Source organism: Bufo gargarizans, chromosome 3 (genome assembly GCF_014858855.1).
Source record: "Bufo gargarizans isolate SCDJY-AF-19 chromosome 3, ASM1485885v1, whole genome shotgun sequence".
In the NCBI taxonomy this organism is placed as follows: domain Eukaryota; kingdom Metazoa; phylum Chordata; class Amphibia; order Anura; family Bufonidae; genus Bufo; species Bufo gargarizans.
The window spans coordinates 244,945,803-244,969,321 of record NC_058082.1 but is presented as its reverse complement, the minus strand read 5'-3'; the positions used below and the strand labels follow the sequence as shown (position 1 = coordinate 244,969,321).

The 23,519-nt window shown below is 41.5% G+C and overlaps 1 protein-coding gene across 3 annotated transcripts in view; it reads right to left on the bottom strand.

Moving 5' to 3' along the window:
• Positions 1–23,519, bottom strand: part of FRMPD4 (FERM and PDZ domain containing 4) — a 553,304-nt gene that overhangs the window by 35,813 nt on the left and 493,972 nt on the right. For all 3 annotated transcript variants that reach the window (XM_044286281.1, XM_044286283.1, XM_044286282.1), the window contains 2 exons: positions 4,579–4,624; positions 4,023–4,127 (listed from right to left, as the gene is read on the bottom strand). In XM_044286281.1, coding sequence (XP_044142216.1) covers positions 4,023–4,127; positions 4,579–4,624 — 151 coding nt within the window. The remainder of the gene's footprint in view (positions 1–4,022; positions 4,128–4,578; positions 4,625–23,519) is intronic.

Below are 23,519 nucleotides of genomic sequence, written 5' to 3'. Positions count from 1 at the left end.
GCAGGGGGTCTGATTTGTGCAGCAGAAAATTGAGTGTATATGCTGAAATTTTTCAACAGCAAAATCCATATCAAATGGTGCTCATTTGTTGTGAAATACATCACCGAAAAGTTGTGGATTTGCCGCACATTTGACCCTCTGGGAAAAGGGTGAAATCTATGCCAGAAATCCGCTGAGGAAAAGCCAAAGTATGTACATCAAGTATAGCCACGCCCTTGAAGTATTTCTTACATAGTGGTGATGTGACACGCATTCATGCAGGGAAAAGCTTAAAGGGCTTTGAATACAATTTTTTTAGATCTCAACTTAACTTGATGTGAAGCCATCACAGCAGTAACTATGATATAAGGGACTCCAGTTAAACAAGAGTTAGAGAGCATTAGGGCTCATGCAGACAACCATATGTATTTTGCTGTCTGCAAAAAACGGATCTGCAAAAAATACAGATGAAGTCCATGTACATTCCATATTTTGCGGTACGGAACAGCTGGCCCCTAATAGAACAGTGTGATCCTTGTCCGTAATGTGGACAATAATAGGACATGTTCCTCTTTTTGTGGAATGGACATACAGAAATGCAATGAACACAAAATAACTTTAAAGGGACACTGACAGGCCCAATAACCATAATTAGCTGTACATATCCATGCACAGGTCTTCTAATGTGCATTCAAAACATATAAGTACCCCCCTGTCCACATTATGAATACAGTAAACTCACGTTTTATAACCTGAAGTAATCGCTGTTCTTTCTGCCCAAGGGGCGGGGTTTCAGCTCCACTTGCGCCCACCCAGCATCAGCCCAACCGCCGTTTTGAAGCACCGCCCAGCTCATCAATATTCACTTCGCTGGGCGGCTTCTGCAGTCCCCGACCTTCCGAGATCCGGCGCATGCCCAATAGAAAGCTATGGGTGCTGGGCGCATGCGCAGAAGCTGAAAGCGAGTCCGATGCCCATAGCTTTCTATTGGGCATGCGCCGGATCTCGGAAGGTCGGGGACAGCAGAAGCCGCCCAGCGAAATGAATATGGGCGGCGGTTGGGCTGATGCTGGCTGGGCGCAAGTGGAGCTGAAACCCCGCCCCTTGGGCAGAAAGAACAGCGATTAGTTCAGGTTATAAAACGTGAGTTTACTGTATTCATAATGTGGACAGGGGTTATACTTATATGTTTTTAATGCACATTAGAAGACCTGTGCATGCATATGTACAGCTAATTATGGTTATTGGGCCTGTCAGTGTCCCTTTAATTACTTTTTGCAGACCCATTGAAATTAATGGTTCCGCATACGGTCCACAAAAAAAATGGAACGGACACGGAAATAAAATACGTTCGTGTGCATGAGCCCTAACTCAGTTTTTTCCCCTGCCAAGATGTTACAATTAAGTAATTTCTTAAAAGAGTGCCAGTATCTAATTTTATCTTAAAAATAAAATCTGGAACTGGTGTCAAATTAGAAAATAGCATTCTTTTTTGTGTTGCTGTAGCATTGTCTTAAAAATGTAAGATTATATCATGAAGTATGCTATACAGTGGGTATAGAAAGTCTACACACCCCTGTTAAAATGTCAGGTTTCTGTGCTGTAAAAAAAATGAGACAAAGATAAATCATTTCAGAACTTTTTCCACCTTTAATGTGACCTATAAACTGTACCACTCAATTGAAAAACAAACTGAAATCTTTTAGGTGGAGGGAAGAAAAAAATACTAAAATAATGTGGTTGCATAAGTGTGCATACCCTCTTATAACTGGGGATGTAGCTGTGTTCAGAATTAAGCAATCACATTCAAAATCATGTTAAATAGGAGTCAGCATACACCTGCCATCATTTAACGTGCCTCTGATTAACCCCAAATAAAGTTCAGCTGCTCTAGTTGGTCTTTCCTACAATTTTCTTAGTCGCATCCCACAGCAAACGCCATGGTCCACAGAGAGCTTCCAAAGCATCAGAGGGATCTCATTGTTAAAAAGTATCAGTCAGGAGAAGGGTACAAAAGAATTTCCAAGGCATTAGATATACCATGGAACACAGTGAAGACATCATCAAGTGGAGAAAATATGGCACAACAGTGACATTACCAAGAACTGGACGTCCCTCCAAAATTGATGAAAATATGGGAAGAAAACTGGTCTGGGAGGCAACCAAGAGGCCTACAGAACATTAAAGGAGCTACAGGATTATCTGGCAATTACTGGCAGTGTGGTACATGCGACAACAATCTCCCGTATTCTTCATATGTCTGGGCTATGGGGTAGAGTGGCAAGACGAAAGCCTTTTCTTACGAAGAAAAACATCCAAGCCTGGCGACACTTTGCAAAAACACATCTGAAGTCTCCCAAAAGCACGGAAAAGGTGTTATGGTCTGATGAAACCAAGGTTGACCTTTTTGGCCATAATTCCAAAAGTAATGTTTGGCGCAAAAACAACACTGCACATCACCAAAAGAACACCATACCCACAGTGAAGCATGGTGGTGGCAGCATCATGCTTTGGGGCTGTTTTTCTTCAGCTGGAACTGGGTCTTTAGTTAAGCTAGAGAGAATTATGAACAGTTCCAAATACCAGTCAATATTGGCACAAAACCTTCAGGATTCTGCTAGAAAGCTGAACATGAAGAGGAACTTCATCTTTCAGCATGACAATGACCCAAAGCATACATCCAAATCAACAAAGGAATGGCTTCACCAGAAGAAGACTAAAGTTTCGGAATGGCCCAGCCAGAGCCCAGACCTGAATCCGATTGAAAATCTGTGGGGTAATCTGAAGAGGGCTGTGCACAGGAGATGCCCTCGCAACTGACAGATTTGGGGTGTTTTTTGCAAAGAAGAGTGGGCAAATCCTGCCAAGTCAAAATGTGCCATGCTGATAGACTCATACCCAAAAAGACTGAGTGCCTTAATAAAATCAAAAGGTGCTTCAACAAAGTATTCGTTTCGTTTATATGCAACCGTATTATTTTATTTTTATATTTTTTCAATTGATTTTTACAGTTTATAAGTCACATTAAAGGTGGAAAAAGTTCTGAAATAATTTACCTTTGTCTCATTTTTTTACATCACAAAAACCTGACATTTTAACAGGGGTGTGTAGACTTTTTCGATCCACTGTACATAATTAGATTGAGTTTGATAAAGCTTGTGAAAATAAATATAAACACTCATATTTGTGGTTACACATTATTAAATTTGGGTAGATACTAGTAATATTCTTTACACAGTGACACCTTTTTTGATTGTTATGATCAGGGATGAGCGAATTGACTTCGTATGAAACATCCGAAGTCGATTTTCATAATACTTCGTTTGAATACTGTACGGCGTGAGCGCTCCGTACAGTATTAGAATGTATTGGCTCCGTTGAGCCGAAGTTATTAATTTGCGAAGTCTCACTAGACTTTGGGTGATAACGTCATAAATTGATTTATACTGTAAAAAAACATTTCCTGAACTCGGGTTCGGTTCAACTGAACCTGAGTTCGAGAAATGTTTTTTTACAATAGTAATTGATTTATGAAGTTATTATACGAAGTCTTGTGAGACTTTGCGAAGTAATAACTTTGGCTCATAGGAGCCAATACATTCTAATACTGTATGGAGCGCTCACTCTGTACAGTATTAAACAAAGTATTATGTGAATCGACTTCGGATGTTTCATCCGAACTTGATTTGCTCATCCCTAGTTATGGTGTGTTGAGCCAGTCATCTATTGCACATTACACAGTACAGTGCTATGGTGCTGTATGCATAAGATTCTGATAGTGGATATATAAAAACTGTACAGATTTTTTTCTTTCTGTCAAAAATGGTATGAAAGATGACAAAAAATCCTTTTTTACAGCAGGGTCACATGAACCTCTATGACTGCCCTATTATGGTTCCCTACAAAGCTGAGGCCTAAGATAGTGGGAGTCTAGATGAAAATGACAAAAATAGGTTTTAAGAAGATAGGCAAAGAATATGAAGCCAATGAATGGTAGTTATCTTGGAAACCTGTGGTAAATAATAGTTGCATACAACACTTACCGAAAGCTGTCCATTGATGATGACTTCCTCTGAAAATCGAACCTTGACAGGATTGGACTTCAATCTTGCCTTTTTTGCTGCACTAATAAATGCTGATTTTGGTGACTTAAGAAAAAAACACAAGGAAAACATTATTTGTCATAATCAAACAATTGTTTAATAAGAAAGCAAATACATTATACAAGTAGAAAATATATATATAGAATAAAACATGGAGACTAGAATATAGATAGACATAAGCAAATTTCTTGAAATTTGTTTTAGGTCTGATTGTAGCAAATATGTCGGCAGATTCCGCTTGGTTATGAATAAAATAACTTGAATCTAGAGTCCTCAGATTGCCTGGAGAAATAAGGGAGCACCACACCATTTAGACTCCGGGTAGGCAATTAGGAGGAACATGGGGCTTGAGACTCCCTTTCTAGTGACCAGTGATTGTCCCAGTATGGTGCCCCCCAGTGATAAGAGATTTAGCTTCTGTAATGTGAATAGGTGATAAAGGTCCATTGTGAGTCAACCCCTTTAATGGTTAAACATTTATTTATGTTCTACTCACTGGGTATGGTTGCACAACTGTAAGAAGTATTGATTCCTTGCAGCTTCTGTAAGAAAACACACAAATATGTCATATATTAAGTGTTAATAACAATTACAATTAGTAATATTTAGAATGAACCAAGGAAATGCAGTGTAAAAGTCTGTATTAACTCTGTAAGAATGACAATAAATACATTAAAATTGTAAACTTGAAAATAGAAAACCTTAATATTGCCTTGTATGTACAACAATACAATGGCAACAAGATAAAATTTCCAATAGCAATATTTGAATGTCCTTTCCGATTGCTCTCCCTCTCACAGAGCCTACTATTTTCCTGTATAATCTTGAATGTCCTTCAACTGCTCCATGAAAATTCCATGTAAATGGGTCACTCAGGACTGAGTTTTACTGTACAGTATTCTTTTGTTGCTAAATGATATTTTAACAGTTTTCTATTCAACAGCATTGTCAATTGTTAAGTTTAAATAGGTCATTAATCCATCTAGATGAACATTTCTCTTTAGGCCATGCTCTACAAAGGGGTGACATATTGGTTTCCAGCACTACACACTCCAGCGCAGCCCTGAATAAGTTTGTGCAGTATGGATTTACACACATTTTAGCTGCAATATTTGTAAAACCTTTGAGTCAGCCTTAGGCCTCTTTCACACTTGCGTTGTCCGGATCCGGCGTGTACTCCACTTGCCGGAATTACACGCCGGATCCGGAAAAACGCAAGTGAACTGAAAGCATTTGAAGACGGATCCGTCTTCAAAATGCGTTCAGTGTAACTATGGCAGCCAGGACGCTATTAAAGTCCTGGTTGCCATAGTAGTAGTGGGGAGCGGGGGAGCAGTATACTTACAGTCCGTGCGGCTCCCGGGGCGCTCCAGAATGACGTCAGAGTGCCCCATGCGCATGGATGACGTGCCATGCGATCACGTCATCCATGCGCGTGGGGCGCCCTGACGTCACTCTGGAGCGCCCCGGGAGCCGCACAGACTGTAAGTATACTGCTCCCCCGCTCCCCACTACACTTTACCATGGCTGCCAGGACTTTAGTGTCCCGGCAGCCATGGTAACCATTCAGAAGGAGCTAAACGTCGGATCCGGCAATGCGCCGAAACGACGGTTAGCTTAAGGCCGGATCCGGATTAATGCCTTTCAATGGGCATTAATTCCGGATCCGGCCTTGCGGCAAGTCTTCAGGATTTTTGGCCGGAGCAAAAAGCGCAGCATGCTGCAGTATTTTCTCCGGCCAAAAAACGTTCCGGTCCGGAACTGAAGACATCCTGATGCATCCTGAACGGATTTCACTCTATTCAGAATGCATTAGGATAAAACTGATCAGGATTCTTCCGGCATAGAGCCCCGACGACGGAACTCTATGCCGGAAGAAAAGAACGCAAGTGTGAAAGAGCTCTTAGGGTACAGCACATGGTCAGGTTTGCCTGGAAGCCAAAACCAGGGGAATTATTAACTTCTGTAAGGGTACTTTCACACTAGCATGGAACTATGCTGGAAAATAACTGATCAATTGTTTCCCCATGCATTCTGAATGGAGTGCATTCTGTTCAGGATGCATCAGGATGTCTTCAGTTCAGTCTTTTTGACTGATCAGGACAAAGATAAACCCGCAGCATGCTACGGTTTTATCTCCGGCCAAAAAAACTGAAGACTTGCATGAATGCCGGATCCGACATTTCTTTCCATAGGAATGCTGGATCTGTCCTTCCGGCATGCGCATGCACAGACCGAAAAAAAAGGGGAAAAAAATTAATGCCGGATCCTTTTTTCCGGATGACACCGGAAAGATGGATCCAGCATTTCAATGAATTTTTGTGACTGATCAGGCATTTTTCAGACTGATCAGAATCCTGATCAGTTTTACAAATGCCATCAGTTGGCATACGTTTTGCCGGATCCAGCTTGCAGTTCCGGAGACGGAACTGCTTGACGGATCGCTCTGCTGCAAATGTTAAAGTACTCTAAGTTATGATTTTTCTCTTTTTATGAACTGCATGAGGAGACTTGATCATGTGGTTGTACCCTAATGGAAATATTGCCTGGTCTGCAGAAACTGCTGAGTTTCTTCTGAAATATCAAGGCTAGTTTGTTCACTTTATGTCCACGGTCAAGATGAATTCTTAACCTTCTCTGTCTGTAGTTGGGCAGCAAGACATGCCACTGGCAAAAATAGAATATTTTTGGAGGAAAAAGGTATGTGCAAATTAAAAAAAAGCTTATACAAGTTTCATAATTTCCCTTTAAGACATATTTTGCAATTATGAGGAATCTTCCAGTGACATTGTTCTTGGGTTTACTGACGTATTGTGCTTGTCTTTTGAAGCAAATAATCAGCAGGACACATTCATAAATTACTTTAATTTTGAGCAAAGTATTAGATCAGAATATGCCATGGGCTTAAATTGACTAAGCTAAGTAAATCTTCTTTCATTCTTTAATGTCTTTCATTAATGTGAAAATGATGCAACACAGGCGTCTGAGCAATGATTTGTGTTGCTAAAATAGTCTAAAATACAAAGCATTCTGGTGGTGCATCTTAAGAGGCATTCTAAAAATATCAATGGCAATTGAATCTGCATTTAAAGGGATGAGGAAGATACATAGTCTAGAAAATGAAATGAAATAAATATATATATATATACAGATATATCAAACCTTAGCATCTAATTGGTTATATGCACTGTTGCAGCAAACTGTAAACTGACACATAAAATATTAATATATAATTTACTTATGCATCATGCATTAACTTAATGCATTAAATAGACTGCTGCAACATCCTAACGATATACCATCAATGTCCCAAAGGGGCCAACCACTTGAATCCATTAAGGACTCAGACAATTTTCACCTTAGGCTACTTTCACACTTGCGTTCGGGGTTCCGCTTGTGAGTTCCGTTTGAAGGCTCTCACAAGCGGCCCCGAACGGATCTGTACCGCCCTAATGCATTCTGAGTGGATGCGGATCCGCTCAGAATGCATCAGTCTGGCACCGTTTGGCCTCCGCTCCGCTCAGCAGGCGGACACCTGAACGCAGCTTGCAGCGTTGGGGTGTCTGCCTGCTGAGCGGAGCCAAACGGATCCGTCCAGACTTACAATGTAAGTCAATCGGGACGGATCCGTTTGAAGTTGACACAATATGGTGCAATTTCAAACGGATCCGTCCCCCATTGACTTTCAATGCAAAGTCTGGACGGATCCGTTTGACTAACTTTCAGACTTAGAATTTTTTCTGAAAGATAATGCAGATGGATCCGTTCTGAACGGATCCCGTCGTTTGCATTATAGGAGCGGATCCATCTGTGCAGACACCAGACGGATCCGCTCCGAACACAAGTGTGAAAGTAGCCTTAAAGATCGAGCTAGATTTTGAAAATCTGACATGTCATTTTATGTGGTAATAACTTTGGAATACTTTTACTTATCTAAGTGATTTTTTAGATTGTTTTCTCATGACACATCGTACTGCATGTTAGTAGTAAATTTGAGTCAATATGTGGGGTCCAACACTGGGGAACTCTGCCGATCAGCTGTTTGAGAAGGCACCCGTGCTCGAGTGAGTGCCACAGCCTTCCCACAGCTTACAAAGCACAGTGCCGTACATTGTAAAGTGGCTGTGTTTGGTATCGCCCCATTCACTTCAATAGGACGGAGCGCAATACCAAGCACAACCAATATACAATGTAAGGGGCTGTGTCTGGGATGCTGTGGTGCACAAAGGAGCACTGGTGCCTTCTTAAACAGCTGATCGGCGGGGGTCTTGGGTGTCAGACCCCCACCGATCAGATACTGATGACCTATCCTGAGGAGAGGTCATCAGTATGAAAATCCCGGGAAAACCCCTTTAATCCATTTTTTCCTGCAAGACAGCAAGAGATAACAGCAAAACCAACCTCAATATTTATTACTCTGATTCTGTGATTTACAGAAACATCGCATATGTAGTCATAAACTGATGCATGGGCACACTGCAGGGCTCAGTAGGGAAGATGCACCATATGGTTTTTGGAGGGCAGTACCCCTACAATAGAAATCCCCAAAAAGTAACCCCATTTTGGAAACTAAACCTCTCAAGGAGTTTATTGAAGGGTGTACTGACCGCTTTTACACCACAAGCGTTTCATAGGATTTAGAAACACGTGGCTGTGAAAATGAAAATTTTAATTTCATTTCCTCCAATAAAATGTTGCATAATCTCCCCATTTTTTATTTTCACAAGGGGTAACAGGATAAAAATCACCCAATTTTTGTTAAGCATCTTCTTCTGAACATGGCAACACCCCATGTGTGGTTATAAAGTGCTGTTTCAGCACATGGCAGGAATCAGAAGGGAAGGAGCGCCATATGGTTTTTGGAGGGAAGTTTTTGCTAGAATGGTTTTTGGGCACCATGTCATATTCGAAGAGACCCTGTGGAAAACATAGAGTAGAAACCCTGAAAAAGTGCCCCCATTTTGGAAACTACACCCCTCAAGGAATGTATTGAAAAGTCTATTGAGCGCACAGACATTTAGTAGAATTTAGAAACACTTAGTTGTTTAAATTAATAATCAATTTTTTTCCAATAAAATGTTGCTTTAGCCCCAGATTTTTCATTTTCACAAAGGGCAATATGAGAAAAAAGACCCCCCCCCCCAATTTGTTGCGCAATTTCTACTTAATATGGCAGCATACCACAGGATTTAGAAGGGAAAGAGCTCAATATGCCTTTGGAGGGCAGATTTTGCTGGAATGGTTTCTGGGATTCATGTTGCATTTGTAGAGACTTTGAGGTACACCGACAAAAACCCCCCCATTTTGGTAAAAACACCCCCAATACATGTTTCTAGGAGTGTAGAGTGCACTTTAAGCTAATAGATGTTTCATAAACTTAAAAACACTTGAAGGTGAAAATGAAACATAATTTTTTTTTACAAGAAAATATTCCTTTAAGCTCAGATTTGTCATTTTTTAAGGGGTTATATTAAGGGGAATTTATTACCCATTTTTTACTGAATATAACATCCCATATGTGGTTATAAACTGGTGTGTGGGCACAACGGAGGGCTTAGAAGAGAAAGAGCGCCATGTGCATTTGAGCTCTAGATTGGTGATTTATACAGCACTGGACAACAACTGCAGAGGCACTAAGATTAAATATAAAAAAAAGACACCCCCAAAAAGTGACCCCATTACAGAAACCACACCCCTCACAATATGTAACAAGGGTTGTAGTAAACTTTCTGACCCAACAGATCTTCTGCAAAAATGTTTAATTTTTTACACAGATATGCCATTTCAGTGTCCCCTAAGTTGTGCCCATTGTGTGCCAGTTTGAAAACCATGCCCTTGTATTATTATGCCATGCTTCCTGGTTTTATAAACATATGGCCCTAATCTTTTGCCTGGACATACAACAGGGCCCAGGAGTATAAGAGCACCATCTGTGTTTTGCGGACCACAAAATATATATGGTCATGTGCACAAGCCCTTTTTAACTTTTATTTTATGTCCCATTTCAGAGTCTGATACCTGGTTTAATGCAGTACAAGACATGCTATACTGTACTGCATCGACTGTCAGTGTATTACACTGACAGTTCACCTATGAGAACCAGCCTGGGGGCTAGCTAGGCCTCATAGGCCTCTGTAGCTGTAGGGCCCCAAGGCCTATGCAAGGCTTGGGGCTGCCATAGCAACCATTGGGATTCCGCCATCGCAGTGTGGGGACCTGATGGGGTATGAGAGGGAGCTCCCTCCCTCTGTGAACCTCCTATATGCCGCCATCAGTAACAGCCGGGCCACTGCAGCTGATCAAGACCGCGTGTGTGGGAAAAGTGTTAACTGCAAGACGAGAATGCTCATCCTGTTGTAGTAAGGACCCGCTGTTTAGGATGAGCATTCTCATCCTGCATACCCAAGAGGTTATTTAATGAATAGTTTATTGTGTAGTGTATTGTCTATCTCTTATATGTATAAAAATGAGTGTCTGTCTGAACGTCTGTCTGTCTGTCTGTTCTCTATGTGCAACCAAACAATTGGACCGATCTTCACCAAATTTGGCACACAGGTACATCAGGTCTAGGATGTACTGTTCCTCAGATATTCCCAAAAGATTACCTGCATTAGCCAATACAAGCCTGCAAGTCTTTATCTTCATATCACAACTGCCATACACACGGTCACATGTCCCTTATCAGCCAATAGAAGCTTGCAGGCCCTTAGTCTCCACATACACACAGTTTTACTCCAGGTTTCCATAACAACCCAGCCATTTTTCTTCACTGCTGTAGGTCAGCTTTAGGATAGGGCTACACGACGACATGTGTCGCACGACACATAGGGCACAACTACACTATGGATGGATTTTTTGCGACTGTCGTGTGGCAGTCGCAGCATGTCTCATGTCACAGTGTGCTGTGGAGGTCACTGTTAAGGTGGCAGAGACATCTATTAAAGGGCCAGCTGCTGTGGAGGTCACTGTTAAGGGGGCAGGGGCCACTATTAAAATGGCAGTTGCTGTGGAGCTCACTGTTAAAGGGGCGTTCACTGTGGATGTTACTGTTAAGGGGGCGGGCACTGTGGAGATCACTGTTAAGGGAGTGGGGTACTGTGAAGGTCACTGTTAAGGGAACGGGGTACTGTGGCAGTCACTGTTAAAGGGGCAGGGAACAGTGGAGGTCACAGATAAGAGGATGGTCCCCTATGGAGGTCAGTGTTAAGGGGCGGGGTGCTGTATAGGTCACTGTTAAGGGGGAGGACCCCTGAGGAGGTCACTGTCCAGGGAGTGGGGTGCTGTGAAACTCACTATTAAAGTGGTGGGCTGCTGTGAAGGTCAAAGTTAAGGGGATGCGCTGCTGTGGAGATCGCATTTTTCCTAGGCGGGGCACTGTAGAGGGGTCAGTGTTAAGGGGTGGGGGGGCTGTGAAGATAACTGATAAGGGGGCAGGGTGCTGTAGAGGTGGGGGATACTGTCAATATTTTTTAAGGCCACCCAAAAACATTAAATGAAATAGATGAAATATCCCCTTGTGAAGTTAGGTCCTTCTGCTAGTTCTATATATATCTAATATATAAAGCTGTGTGTATGTGTGTATGTCCGCTAAAGGAATCCACACCGTTGCACTTACAATCACAAAATTTGGCACACAGGTATATCAGGTGTCCGGGAAGGTTTTAGACTGGGTCTCAACTCTCTAGCATGTACAGTTTCTGAGATATTCCCAAAAAAATGCATCAGCCAATAGAAGCTTGCAGGCCCTTAATCTCCACATACACACAGTTTTACACCAGGTTTCCATAACAACCCAGCCATTTTTCTTCACTGCTGTAGGTCAGCTTTAGAAGGGCAGGGCTGTCCAAGAGTGAGCTGTTCAAAAGGACATCTCTGTGTCAGTCCAGGCCCTGTGCCGGACGGAGGACAGGGAGTCTGAAAGCTGGACTGTCTGGCCTAAAACCGTACTTCTGGCCACCCTACTGGCAGGCTGCTGTGGAGGTCACAGTTAAGGGGACATTCCGCTATGGAGGTCAGTGTTAAGGGGCAGATTGCTGTAGAGGACACTGTAAAGGGGGGGGTGTGGTGGAAATCACTGTTAAGGAGACGGGGTATTGTGGAGTTTACTAATAAAGGAGCTGCCGCTGTGGAGGTCACTTTTAAATGGACGGGCCGCTGTTGAGGTACCTGTTAAGGGGGCAGAATGCTGTGGAGGTCACTGTTAAAGGGGCAAGCGCCGTAGAGGTCTCTGTTAAGGGGGCAGGGAACATTGGAGGTCACAGTTAAGGGGACTGTCTGCTATGGAGGTCAGTTTTAAGGGGCAGGGTGCTGTAGAGGCCACTGTTAAGGGGGCGTGTCGTTGTGGAGGTCACATTTTAAAGAAATGGAGCTCTGGAACTCTCTGCCTGAGGAGGTGGTGATGGTGAGTACAATAAAGGAATTCAAGAGGGGCCTGGATGTATTTCTGGAGCGTAATAATATTACAGGCTATAGCTACTAGAGAGGGGTCGTTGATCCAGGGAGTTATTCTGATTGCCTGATTGGAGTCGGGAAGGAATTTTTTATTCCCCTAAAGTGGGGAAAATTGGCTTCTACCTCACAGTATTTTTTTTTGCCTTCCTCTGGATCAACTTGCAGGATAACAGGCCGAACTGGATGGACGAATGTCTTTTTTCGGCCTTATGTACTATGTTACTATGTTAAGGGGGTGGGTTATTGTGGAAATCACTGTTAAGATGACAGGGTACTGTGGAGGTCACTAATAAAGTCGCTACTGTGGAGATCATTGTCAAAGTGGAGAGCTCTGTGGATGTTACTGTTAAGGGGGTAGATCGCTGTGGAGGTCAATGTTAGAGGGGCGTGCACTGTGGAGGTCACTGTTAAGAAAGGAGAGGACTGTGGAGGCCACTATTGAATGGTCAACGGCATACTGTGAAGTCACTGTTAAGGCAGCGGGGTACTGTGAGGTCACTGTTAAGGGAACGTGTTACAGTGGAGGTCACTGTTAAGGGAGTGGGGTACTGTGGCAGTCACTGTTAAAGGGGCAGTCGTTGTGGAGGTCTCTGTTAAGTGGGCCGGGAATGGTGGAGGTCACAGTTAAGGGGACTGTAACCTATGGTCAGTGTTAAGGGGCGGGTGCTGTAGAGGTCACTGTTAAGGGGGCCGGCCCCTGTTGAGGTCACTGACAAGGGGGTGGGGTACTGTGGAACTCACTGTTAAAGAGGTAGGCTGCTGTGAAGGTCAAAGTTAAGGGGGTGGGCTGCTGTGGAGGTCCCATTTTAAGGATACAGAGCACTGTGGGAGGGTCAGTGTTAAGAGGTGGGGGGTGTGGAGGTCACTGTTAAGGGGGCGGGATACTGTAGATGTCACTGTTACAGTGGATGCTGTCGATATCTTCTAACTACACACACAAACATTAAATGAAATAGATGAAATATTCACTGGGTCCTTCAGTTAGTGTGTGTATATATATATATATATATATATATAGTGAAACCTCTCTAAAAGACCACCTCTTTGGAAAAAAAAACTGGGACAGATTTTCACTTCCTTCATATTCTTTGCAAGCCTTCTTCTGAGCAAGTGTGCAGTAACCTCTCTCTAGAAGACCATTTTCAATGCAATTTTGGGTAGACGTGGGGGTTCATGTACAGCAAGTAAAGTCAATACTTATAGACCAAACCCTTTGTTAGATTTACAAGTAGCTTGTTCTGTCATATTTGTTGAAACCTGAACAATTGCTGTGCCTCAAGACATTATAACTTGGGCACATTGTGTACTTTTTGTTAAATTAGCAAATAATCAATAAAACTGCATTCTCTAGCAAGGCCTTGGGAAATAAGCTGGAACTTTTGAAAGACAAATCACAAATGATCTCTATAAGACGTGATGATTGATTTTTGCTGTAATGAAAAATACAGAGTTTTTGAAGCAGTGGCAGCAGAAATTCTGTAGAGCAAGCTTGTGCTTTGCATAGCTGAGAGGATACTTAATGTTGCCCGCTGTGCAGTTTGAACAGATGGCAAATATTTCCCCTCCCTTCTTTCAACCTGCTTAAAACTATGCATGGTACATAAGCTGAGCACATTCATTGAATTCTACATTGTTATGCCAGGCTTTGGCACAGACAGATTTTATGTCATCATGCATTTTACATTTCCAATTCTTACAAATAACATTCAGTTAAAAAAACACTTACATTACATAAATGGATCAGAGAAATGATTTTAAATGTATTTTGGAATAGTTGAGGAAACTGGTGCAAAAGAACATAAAATAACCAGTCACATTTCTGGTGAACTTCTGAACACTATGGAGCAGATTTATAAAAAAAAAATTGCAATTTATATGCCAGTCAAAAAAAAAAAAGATTGTTGGAGTGAATTGTTACACATTTATTAAAATGTGCATGTCTAGCAATAAATTTGGCACTTTTTAGATTTTCTGGAAAAATAGCAAGCATTGATATGTGCCAAAATTATCTTTGCTCTATTTTTTTTGCTTAACCCCCTAGTGACCACAAATAACCTTTTTATGGCAGTTACAAAAAGGCTTTAGGTAGGGTTTCTGTCTTTTTATAGCAGCCTAGTCTAAGCACTGCATGGGTCTCCTATGCAGTGGAAAGCAGGGCCTTAGTTCTTACATGAGAGCTAAGCTTATGCTCTAACAACCTGAAAAGGCAAATGCACCGATCTAGGTCGTTTAACCACTTAGATGCCTAAGTAGTTTAGAGCGAGGGAACTCCCTCTGTCTCCCATCGGCACTCTGCGAATGAGATCACGGTGTGCCAATGTCTTCACATGGCAGCCTGGATCCTAATGGAGGCCTGCCTAGAGTGTGTTCTTAGTAGGCTGCACCAGAGAGGTCAGAATAGCATTGACAATAGCATAAGCATTGCAATGTATTTTAGAAGCGATTAAAAGATTTCTTGTTAAAGTCCCCTAGTAAATGGTTAAAAAAAGTTTTTAAAGTTTTATTAAATAAACAAAATCTCCAAGGTAAAAATACACCCTTTCCCCCCCAAAAAACAAAACAAAATGCCAAAATTGCTGTCACCTCCCAAAAAATTGAATAAAAAGCAATCAAAAAGTGTTAAGTATCCAAAATGATACAAATGAAAAGTACAAGTCGTCCCCCGCAAAAATCAAGCCCTCCCACAGCTTTGTAGGAAAAAAAAAGAAAAAAAAATTATGGGGATGCGGTGATGCAAAAAAAGGTCATTTTTTTGTTAAAAACTAAATCTTGTTCTGCAAAAAACAAGCCTGATATGGGTAAATAGACAGAAAAAAAAATGATAGCTCTTGGAACCCAACGATGAAAAAATGAAGAAAGCAAATCACTTGGTCACTAAGGCCCAAAACCGACTGGTCACTACAGGCTGTCAAAGATTTAGGTCACAATCTTTCAACTTTTGCTAGTGTGGTGCAAAAATCAACATTTTTCTGCATAAGTTTCTACTTATTCACATATATTTTTTTTCGAGGCAGTGTTTATAACAAGGTGTAAACTAGTTATTAAATGTGGGCCTTTCTGTGACATGAACAAGAGGTGACATGTAAAAGTGTAGTACAATTTCAGCAAATACAGGTTGTTCATTGCAAAGTACGCTACAATTTTCCAGTATACTTTCTGTATCACATCCTTACCAGAATGTTTATTGCTTACTTGTAGGGGATAAAAATCTCTCCTGGTGATGGGATGGACAACAGATGAATGGCTCATTACAAGACACAACTCTGAGAAATAAAACCAGCCGTGCACTTGTGTAATCATATGACCAGGACAGATTTTTATGCTATGGATGTCGAAAAAGTTCCCATCCCATTCAATGACTCATAACAGAAATCTTGTAAACCATAAGAAATTATACAGATTGTATACTTTTTCATTGAATAGTTAATAAACATTATTTGATAAACTATGAAACTACAGTTATTTACTTCCTTATTATTTCTTGCTCAAATGGTGGAATTCTTTATGCTTTACAAATTGAGTTAATTGCAAAAAACTTGCTTCCTTTATCTTTTTACAAATTTTCACACTCTTTTCCATAAGTTCTGGTGTGAAACTGTGAATGTACAGTCAATTGACATTCAAAAATTGTAACTGCCCAATTTTATTTTTTTTACTAAGTAATAGGAGGTAGGATTCATGCAATCCAAGCTCCGAATTATATTAAACACTAAAATCAAGAGGGAAAAAAATTTGCCTTTTGTGACAGATACATCATGCCATGTAACATCACTGCAATCATGTTCTTGTTGGCTTCCTCTTTCAGGTCCAAATTATATCGTCCTGTTTGCAATTGACATAACTTCCTGCCTCACTGATCATACAGTCTAGTAAATATAATGGTCACACAAAATGTACATTTTTTTAAATAGGGGCCTGGGAGAAAGAGAGAGTGACGTACTAAGGATGAAGGATGCAGATTAATATATAAACAGCACAAATTTTAATAGAGATAGGGGTCCTGATAGTGTAGTAATGGGGGTTAATTTCTAAAGTCTGTGGCCAACTTCACTTAATTTTATATTGTATTACAAGCAAACCTTGTGTAGTCTGATCTTTCAGTTATAATTTTTTCCATCTCTTACCTACCTTATGCTAATGATGGGTCATTGAAAAATAGGGAGGAGATAGCTGTAGTTGATTAAATTGTTTAAATTCGTTAGGTCAATAAAAACATTTAACAAATTAGACTTGCACTGAGCAACAGATTGTCTGTAAGAAAGCGTTCCGTCCTGAGAGTCGGCTGCTCGCTTAGTGGAGGAGACCGTTCCATTTGCATGCAGCGATCCCCTTCACAGTATGAGAACGAGGGATCGCTATTGCTGTCGCTCATCCTCATATAGCTGCATTGTTTCTGGACAGCAGATCGCTCTTTAGAGAGCAAGATCTGCTGCTCAGAAATGATCATTTAGGTGCCTGCCCGAATGACAGGAGCACCCGATGAACGAGCGTTTGGCTCATTTATCAGGTGATCTGTAGGACCTTTACAGATTGTTGGCAAAGAGCGTTCATTCCCGATAATCTGCCTGATAATTATTTATAACCTCTAAATCCACCTTTAGTCTTTGAGAAATACTGTAGAAAGAACAGTGTAGGAAATACTTGCATTGTGTAGGAAATACTGTGCATTATTTTCATCACCATACTGTTGTTTAGATATCTGAATAAAAACTGCACGTAGAAGCTTGTGAGCCATTAATATTGTAGGTTTCTGCCTAAATATGTTAAAATGAACAAAAGAATATGGCAAACAAAACAATAACTCTGCAATGCATGAGCTGTAGTAGAAGTACTGTCTGTGAAGTGACATTCAGGTCACTGATTATTTTCTATTGCTCACACACTAAATATACATCCCTTTCACTCTATTCACACACATCCCTGACTTAAGTATCCATTTAGGTTTGAATACTATAATTTGTATGAATAGGTGGCAAGTAAACTCAGTCAGAACAAACATGATTTTTCAACTGTATGTTTTAAAAGAACAATTTAGAGGCTATTTGAAGGTAGATCTGTGGATTTTCATTCCTGCAGCAGTACAGCAGAACTCTTGGGTGTAATCTTATACTGCACGACTATTTATTGATTCCTGATCTCCACCAATATATTCTCTTAAATAATAACTTTTATTTGTAGTTAGTGTTGAGCGAATCAAAGTATCAGAAGTGGACTTTGATCGTATTTCAGGGAAAATTTGATTAGCCGCGAAGCCAGTGGTAAAAATAAAAAGATCAGATTCACCTCATCCATTTGAGCTTGAAGAGGCTGCCACGGCCATTCTTTCTTGAAGATTCCACATGAAATCTCATGCGTGGTGACGTATGACATTCCCACTCTGGCTGGATCTTCATTCAAGATGGTTGTGGCGGCCTCTTCATGCTAAAATGGATAAAGTGAGTATTATTTATTTATTTATTTAACTGGCTAACCCCTGAAAGCCCTCATTTTTAATCTCAGAATCTGCAATCAGCAATAAATGCGGCATCTGAAAGGGTTCAATGAAGGGGGGCTGCGCATTTGCCGTTCCCCGTCATTGCAACTGCTACTTACAAAGAAATGCGCTTCGTGACGAAGTAGCCAAACTTTGGCAAAGCAGCCAAATTGAATTTTTCAGAACTTCGCTCAGCTCTATTTGTAGTACATAAGCAGGAACGTATTATGTATTATTACATTTCATACAGTATAATGTTGGAGTTGATTCATACATGTTGTCAATACAGTATGTCACCTCTGAAGACAGTGACCACAAATCACTAAGTCCCATCCAAATATAAGAGTCACTGTTAGCTAATTACTATGTGAGATACATTTTCTGGACATGACCATATACATCAAAATCAATAACCATACAAACAAAAATCTATAATAAACTCATAGGCTGTCCAGCATATCTGAGAGGGAATAGCTTCCCATCCAAATCACAACAAGCCCATCTTACAGCCTAGCTCTGAGACATGTCCAGATGCATTCAGACAGTGAAGACAGAAAACATCTGCTACCATCAAGGAACTCTAACAGGGATACCATTTTCTGAACAGATCACAGAACCACAAGAATTCCAAGAAGCAGCCTCTTGGATTACAAACAAAAGGAGGACAATAGTAGGGTATGCCAAGTGCTCATATTCAACCGCCACATGAGCATTTTAAGTATTTCAAACCCATATTGGAATAAGACAATACTTGTCATAACTGCCCTATCATTACCATCAGAGTACTGGCACATTCCCTTGTAGCAGTATAAAATGTATGTTCTGTACACACAAAACCAACACACAAAATTACTAAAGCCTTCTCTTGTACACCTTCTAAAGTGGTATACATAATATATACATAATAGTGCCCTATAAGCTGCCCCAATGAGGACATCATTGTGGAAATTATCAGAAACTGCAATCCAGGATAAACCTACACAAATACACAATAAGAAAGAATCTGGATATACCTGGGGGTAAACATGTCTCTGGACCAGACCACAGTATTATACACTTAAGGAGGACCTTCAGCCTATCCTGACATGTCTGTTTTAGTTACTACTTGCATTCCCCATGGGATAGCAATTCTGGAGCATCTATTTTTGAGTCTTTATTATTCCTACTAGAAGATATGAATTAATTGCCACCATTGTCCAATGAAGGTACAATGCATGTTACCAGTGGTGGGGTGTCCCTGCACAGTCTGACACTATCCAGTCAGTGCTGCCAGTGTTATACTGTGTGTCATGTACCTATCTGTCCATGCCTTTCTGTTGGTCGTCCTGTTGCTGTGGCAACCAGCCACACTGACAGTCAGGCTGGCTGGCCTATCAAAGAGCTTGGGCACCATGTCAATCAGGCTCAGTGCCGGAGTAGCATGCTTCCCATCAGTGGGAGATTTAAATAAGCAGCTGCTGGCAACAGTTGCCTGTGATTGGTCTTCTTTGCCTCACTAGTGGGATTGGATTCCTGGTATTCTGACTTTTGGATTGTCCCTGAACTTGCTACTGAGTACCAATTATTCCTCTGTGATTATCTTATGGCACTGACCCTGGCTGGTATTTGACTCTGTGTTTGTGTCATGTGTTGGTTCTGACATTACCCTCTGGTTTGGACTTTGACCTGATTTTGACTTATCCTTTGATTTTGGATCTGGTCATGGTTTTAACCTCTTTCTGTCTGACTACTCTTTTACCCCACTAGTTTTAGTCCCCTGCACCTTGTTAAAGGGAGTTTTTCACCAGTTTTATGCTGCTAAGTCCTAACAGTTCAATAGCATGCCTGATTCATGAGCTTCTGGCTTTCTACACCAGCCACTAATTAACAGTTTTTTTCCAACCTGAGCTAGCAGCAGGGCCAGAGAAGATAAGGAGCTCATGAATATCAGGACTCGTTGGCATGGGTTGGTGCTGTACAATACAACAGTTTTGCAAAATGAAAAGTGCCCAGCATTTTGCTAAGGGGATCAGTCACACGTTTATTATGCCCTTAGAACACCATAAAACTGGTGAAAGATTCTCTTTATGTCAGGAACTGCTGGCAAGTTGTGGGCTGCCATTTAGGTGACAGTGGTGCTAGTGGAGTACAGGGCTGCACTGTTCCCTACCCTATGTGACACTGTGCATGGACACCCCCCCAACTGTTAACACACATCTGGACCTTTATTCTACACTGCTAGCTATTCATTTCTTTATAAAGGTCTTAATATTGAACAGTAATTTAAAGAATAGCAGGAAAGAAAAATTTGGGAATTCAAGATGAAAACAACATTCCAGGCACTGACAGAAAGAGTCAATTTAACACCCCCCCCCCCTTCCACACACACACACACACACACACTTCCCCATTAGACTAAATCTAAACCGTTTGTTAACATCTATCTATTTTACATCTAACCTTATTTTATTTGTTCTAGCTTATTTTAACGATGTATCACCCAATGTACTATATGTTGGTGTAACATCTTTTAAATGTGATTTTCTACAAGTCATTAAGTCTTGCTTAATTAAGAGGCCTCCAAAAGCTTGCAAATGTAATTTTTCTAGTTAGCTAATAAAAGTTTCCCTCCTACACTACTTTTTGTATTTTTGTAAACATAAACATATAAAACATTTTGTAACCAGTGATCTCCTAAGGCAGGGTATAATGTTAGTGTATAAAGTGTATAATCACATTCCTGTATTTCTGGGTGTACATATCTCGGCTGCCGCATGCACCCACTGGTGGTGGCCAATGGCTACATAATTGTTAAGGTAGTAACTCAGTTTTACCAGGCTGGAGGTGATTTTTAGTAGTAAAACAATAGATGTATCACTGTAATTGTGCTTGCCCACAAAATAAGTTCATCATGTCATTGTTAAATCACAGTAAATGCTGTAAAAGCAAAACCCCAAAAAACATGGCGGAATTGTGTTCGTTTTTTTCCCAATTTCATCCCACATTTAATTTTCCCCTCATTTTCCAATATATGATAAGGTGAATTAAATGGTGCCATTTAAAATACAAGTTGCCCCACAAAAATAAGTCATCACATGGCCATGGGAGTAAAGCAAAGGAGAGAAGAGAAAGGCAGCGCCAATTGTGTAGTACAGTATATAATGATAACTGTAATGAAAAAGTAATGCGCTTACCAGATTCTGTTGTGAAGAGTCACAACGCCTTTGACGAGCCTGGCTGGTAAATGGACCAGTGGCCAAGGGTGCCTTGCTGCAGCCTAAGTTCCAGGGCGCATTTAAGAATTAAATGCGAAAAACGAAGTAGGATAAACCAAAAAGAAGGAAAAAACTGGAACTGCAAATAGTATTTGCTTTTGGGCGCTGTTCGGCTGAATATATAACGCAGGAGGTGAATAAAAAGAAAAAAGTTATTTATCGAGTTTGGGTGCCAAAAACAAGTGTATAAATAAATGTATACTGTCCTTTACTGTATCATTGATTGTCCTGAGGAAGAGGGTCCAATTCCCTCGAAAAGCGTAGACAAATAAATAACTTTTTTCTTTTTATTCACCTCCTGCGTTATATATATTCAGCCGAACAGCGCCAAAAAGCAAATACTATTTGCAGTTCCAGTTTTTTCCTTCTTTTTGGTTTATCCTACATGGCCATGGGAGTGTCACGGAAGGTGTACAGGAAACAAGACAATGCAAAATGAATATATGACTCACTGGATCCAAAACTAAGGAACAAAAGGGAGACCCCTGCATAAGACCTGGCACTCTCCCTGACTGCTCAGCCTATGCGAACACCCCAATGGTGGATGATCGCATATCCTCGTACCTCGACTATATAACACCTGAACACCCTACAATAGTGAGGGGACACGACCACCGGCTCCCTACACTAGACACGGAGGGAGTCAGGGTCTCCTGGGATCCAGTAAACAGAAAATCACAAATGAATGTACAACACTTATCTTGTAGAAGACTGGGAAATAGGATCAGCATGCACACACACTCCAGGAAGTTGTATAAACCGCATCACTAATGCATTATGGGGAGGAATTTAAAGGGATGCAATCAGTCCAACTACATGACAGCTGAGAGAGGCTAACAAGAGGAGGAACTGAAAACCAAAACACAGAAAACTCAAGGAGGAGGTTCTGAAAGGCATCTGTCAGAGCTTCTCAGATGTCTGGTTGTGACAGTACCCCTCCCTCTACGAGTGGACTCCGGACACTCAGAGCCCACCTTCTCAGGCCTGTCAATACGAACGGCCTGAGACATAGCAGAGTCCAAGGAGATAGGCCTCTAATGAAAAGCAAATGCTGATGAGACGAGTGGCCTTAATGTCCGTCACTGGGACCCACATCCTCTCCTCAGGACCATAACCCTCCCAATGAACGAGGTACTGCAGAGAACCGCGGACAACACGAGAATCCACAATCCTAGAGACCTGAAATTCAAGATTCCCATCAACCATAATCGGAGGAGGAGGCAAAGGCGAGGGTACAATGGGTTGAACATAAGGTTTTAATAAGGACTTATGGAAAACATTATGGATCTTCCTAAGTCTGAGGAAGATCAAGACGGTAGACAACAGGATTGATGACAGACAGGATTTTGTAAGGCCCAATAAACTTAGGACCCAACTTCCAGGAGGGAACCTTCAATTTGATATTCTTGGTAGACAACCACACCAGATCACCAACATTCAGGTCCGGACCAGGCACACGTCTCTTATCTACCACACGCTTATATCTCTCACTCATGCTCTTTAGATTATCCTGAATCTTTTGCCAAATAGATGACAAAGACGAGGAGAATCTGTCCTCATCAGGTAAACCAGAAGACCCCTCTTCCGAGAAAGTCCCAAACTGCGGATGAAACCCATATGCACCAAAAAATGGTGACTTATCAGAGGACTCCTGACGACGGTTATTTAAAGCAAACTCAGCAAGAGACAAAAAAGAACACCAATCCTCCTGATTCTCCGCCACAAAACAGCGCAGATATGTCTCCAGATTCTGATTGACGCGCTCTGTCTGGCCATTCGACTGCGGGTGGAAAGCAGAAGAGAATGACAACCGAACCCCCAAACGAGAACAGAAAGCCATCAAGAATCTGGAAACAAACTGCGTGCCCCTATCAGAGACTATGTCTGAAGGAATACCATGCAATTTGACAATGTGATCAATAAATGCCTGCGCCAGCGTCTTAGTATTGGGCAAACCAGGAAAAGGGATGAAATGCACCATTTTGCTAAAACGGTCCACCACCACCAGAATCACAGTCTTCCCCGAGGAACGAGGCAGATCCGTTATGAAGTCCATGGACAGATGTGTCCAAGGACGGGAAGAAATGGGTAAGGGAAGGAGAGGACCTGATGGCCGTGAATGAGGGACTTTGGCACGAGCGCAAGTCTCGCATGCTGCCACAAAACCCTCAACCGACTTACGAAGCGCAGGCCACCAGAATCTCCGAGCGATGAGATCCACTGTGGCTCTTGCCCCCGGGTGCCCAGCAAGGACCGTAT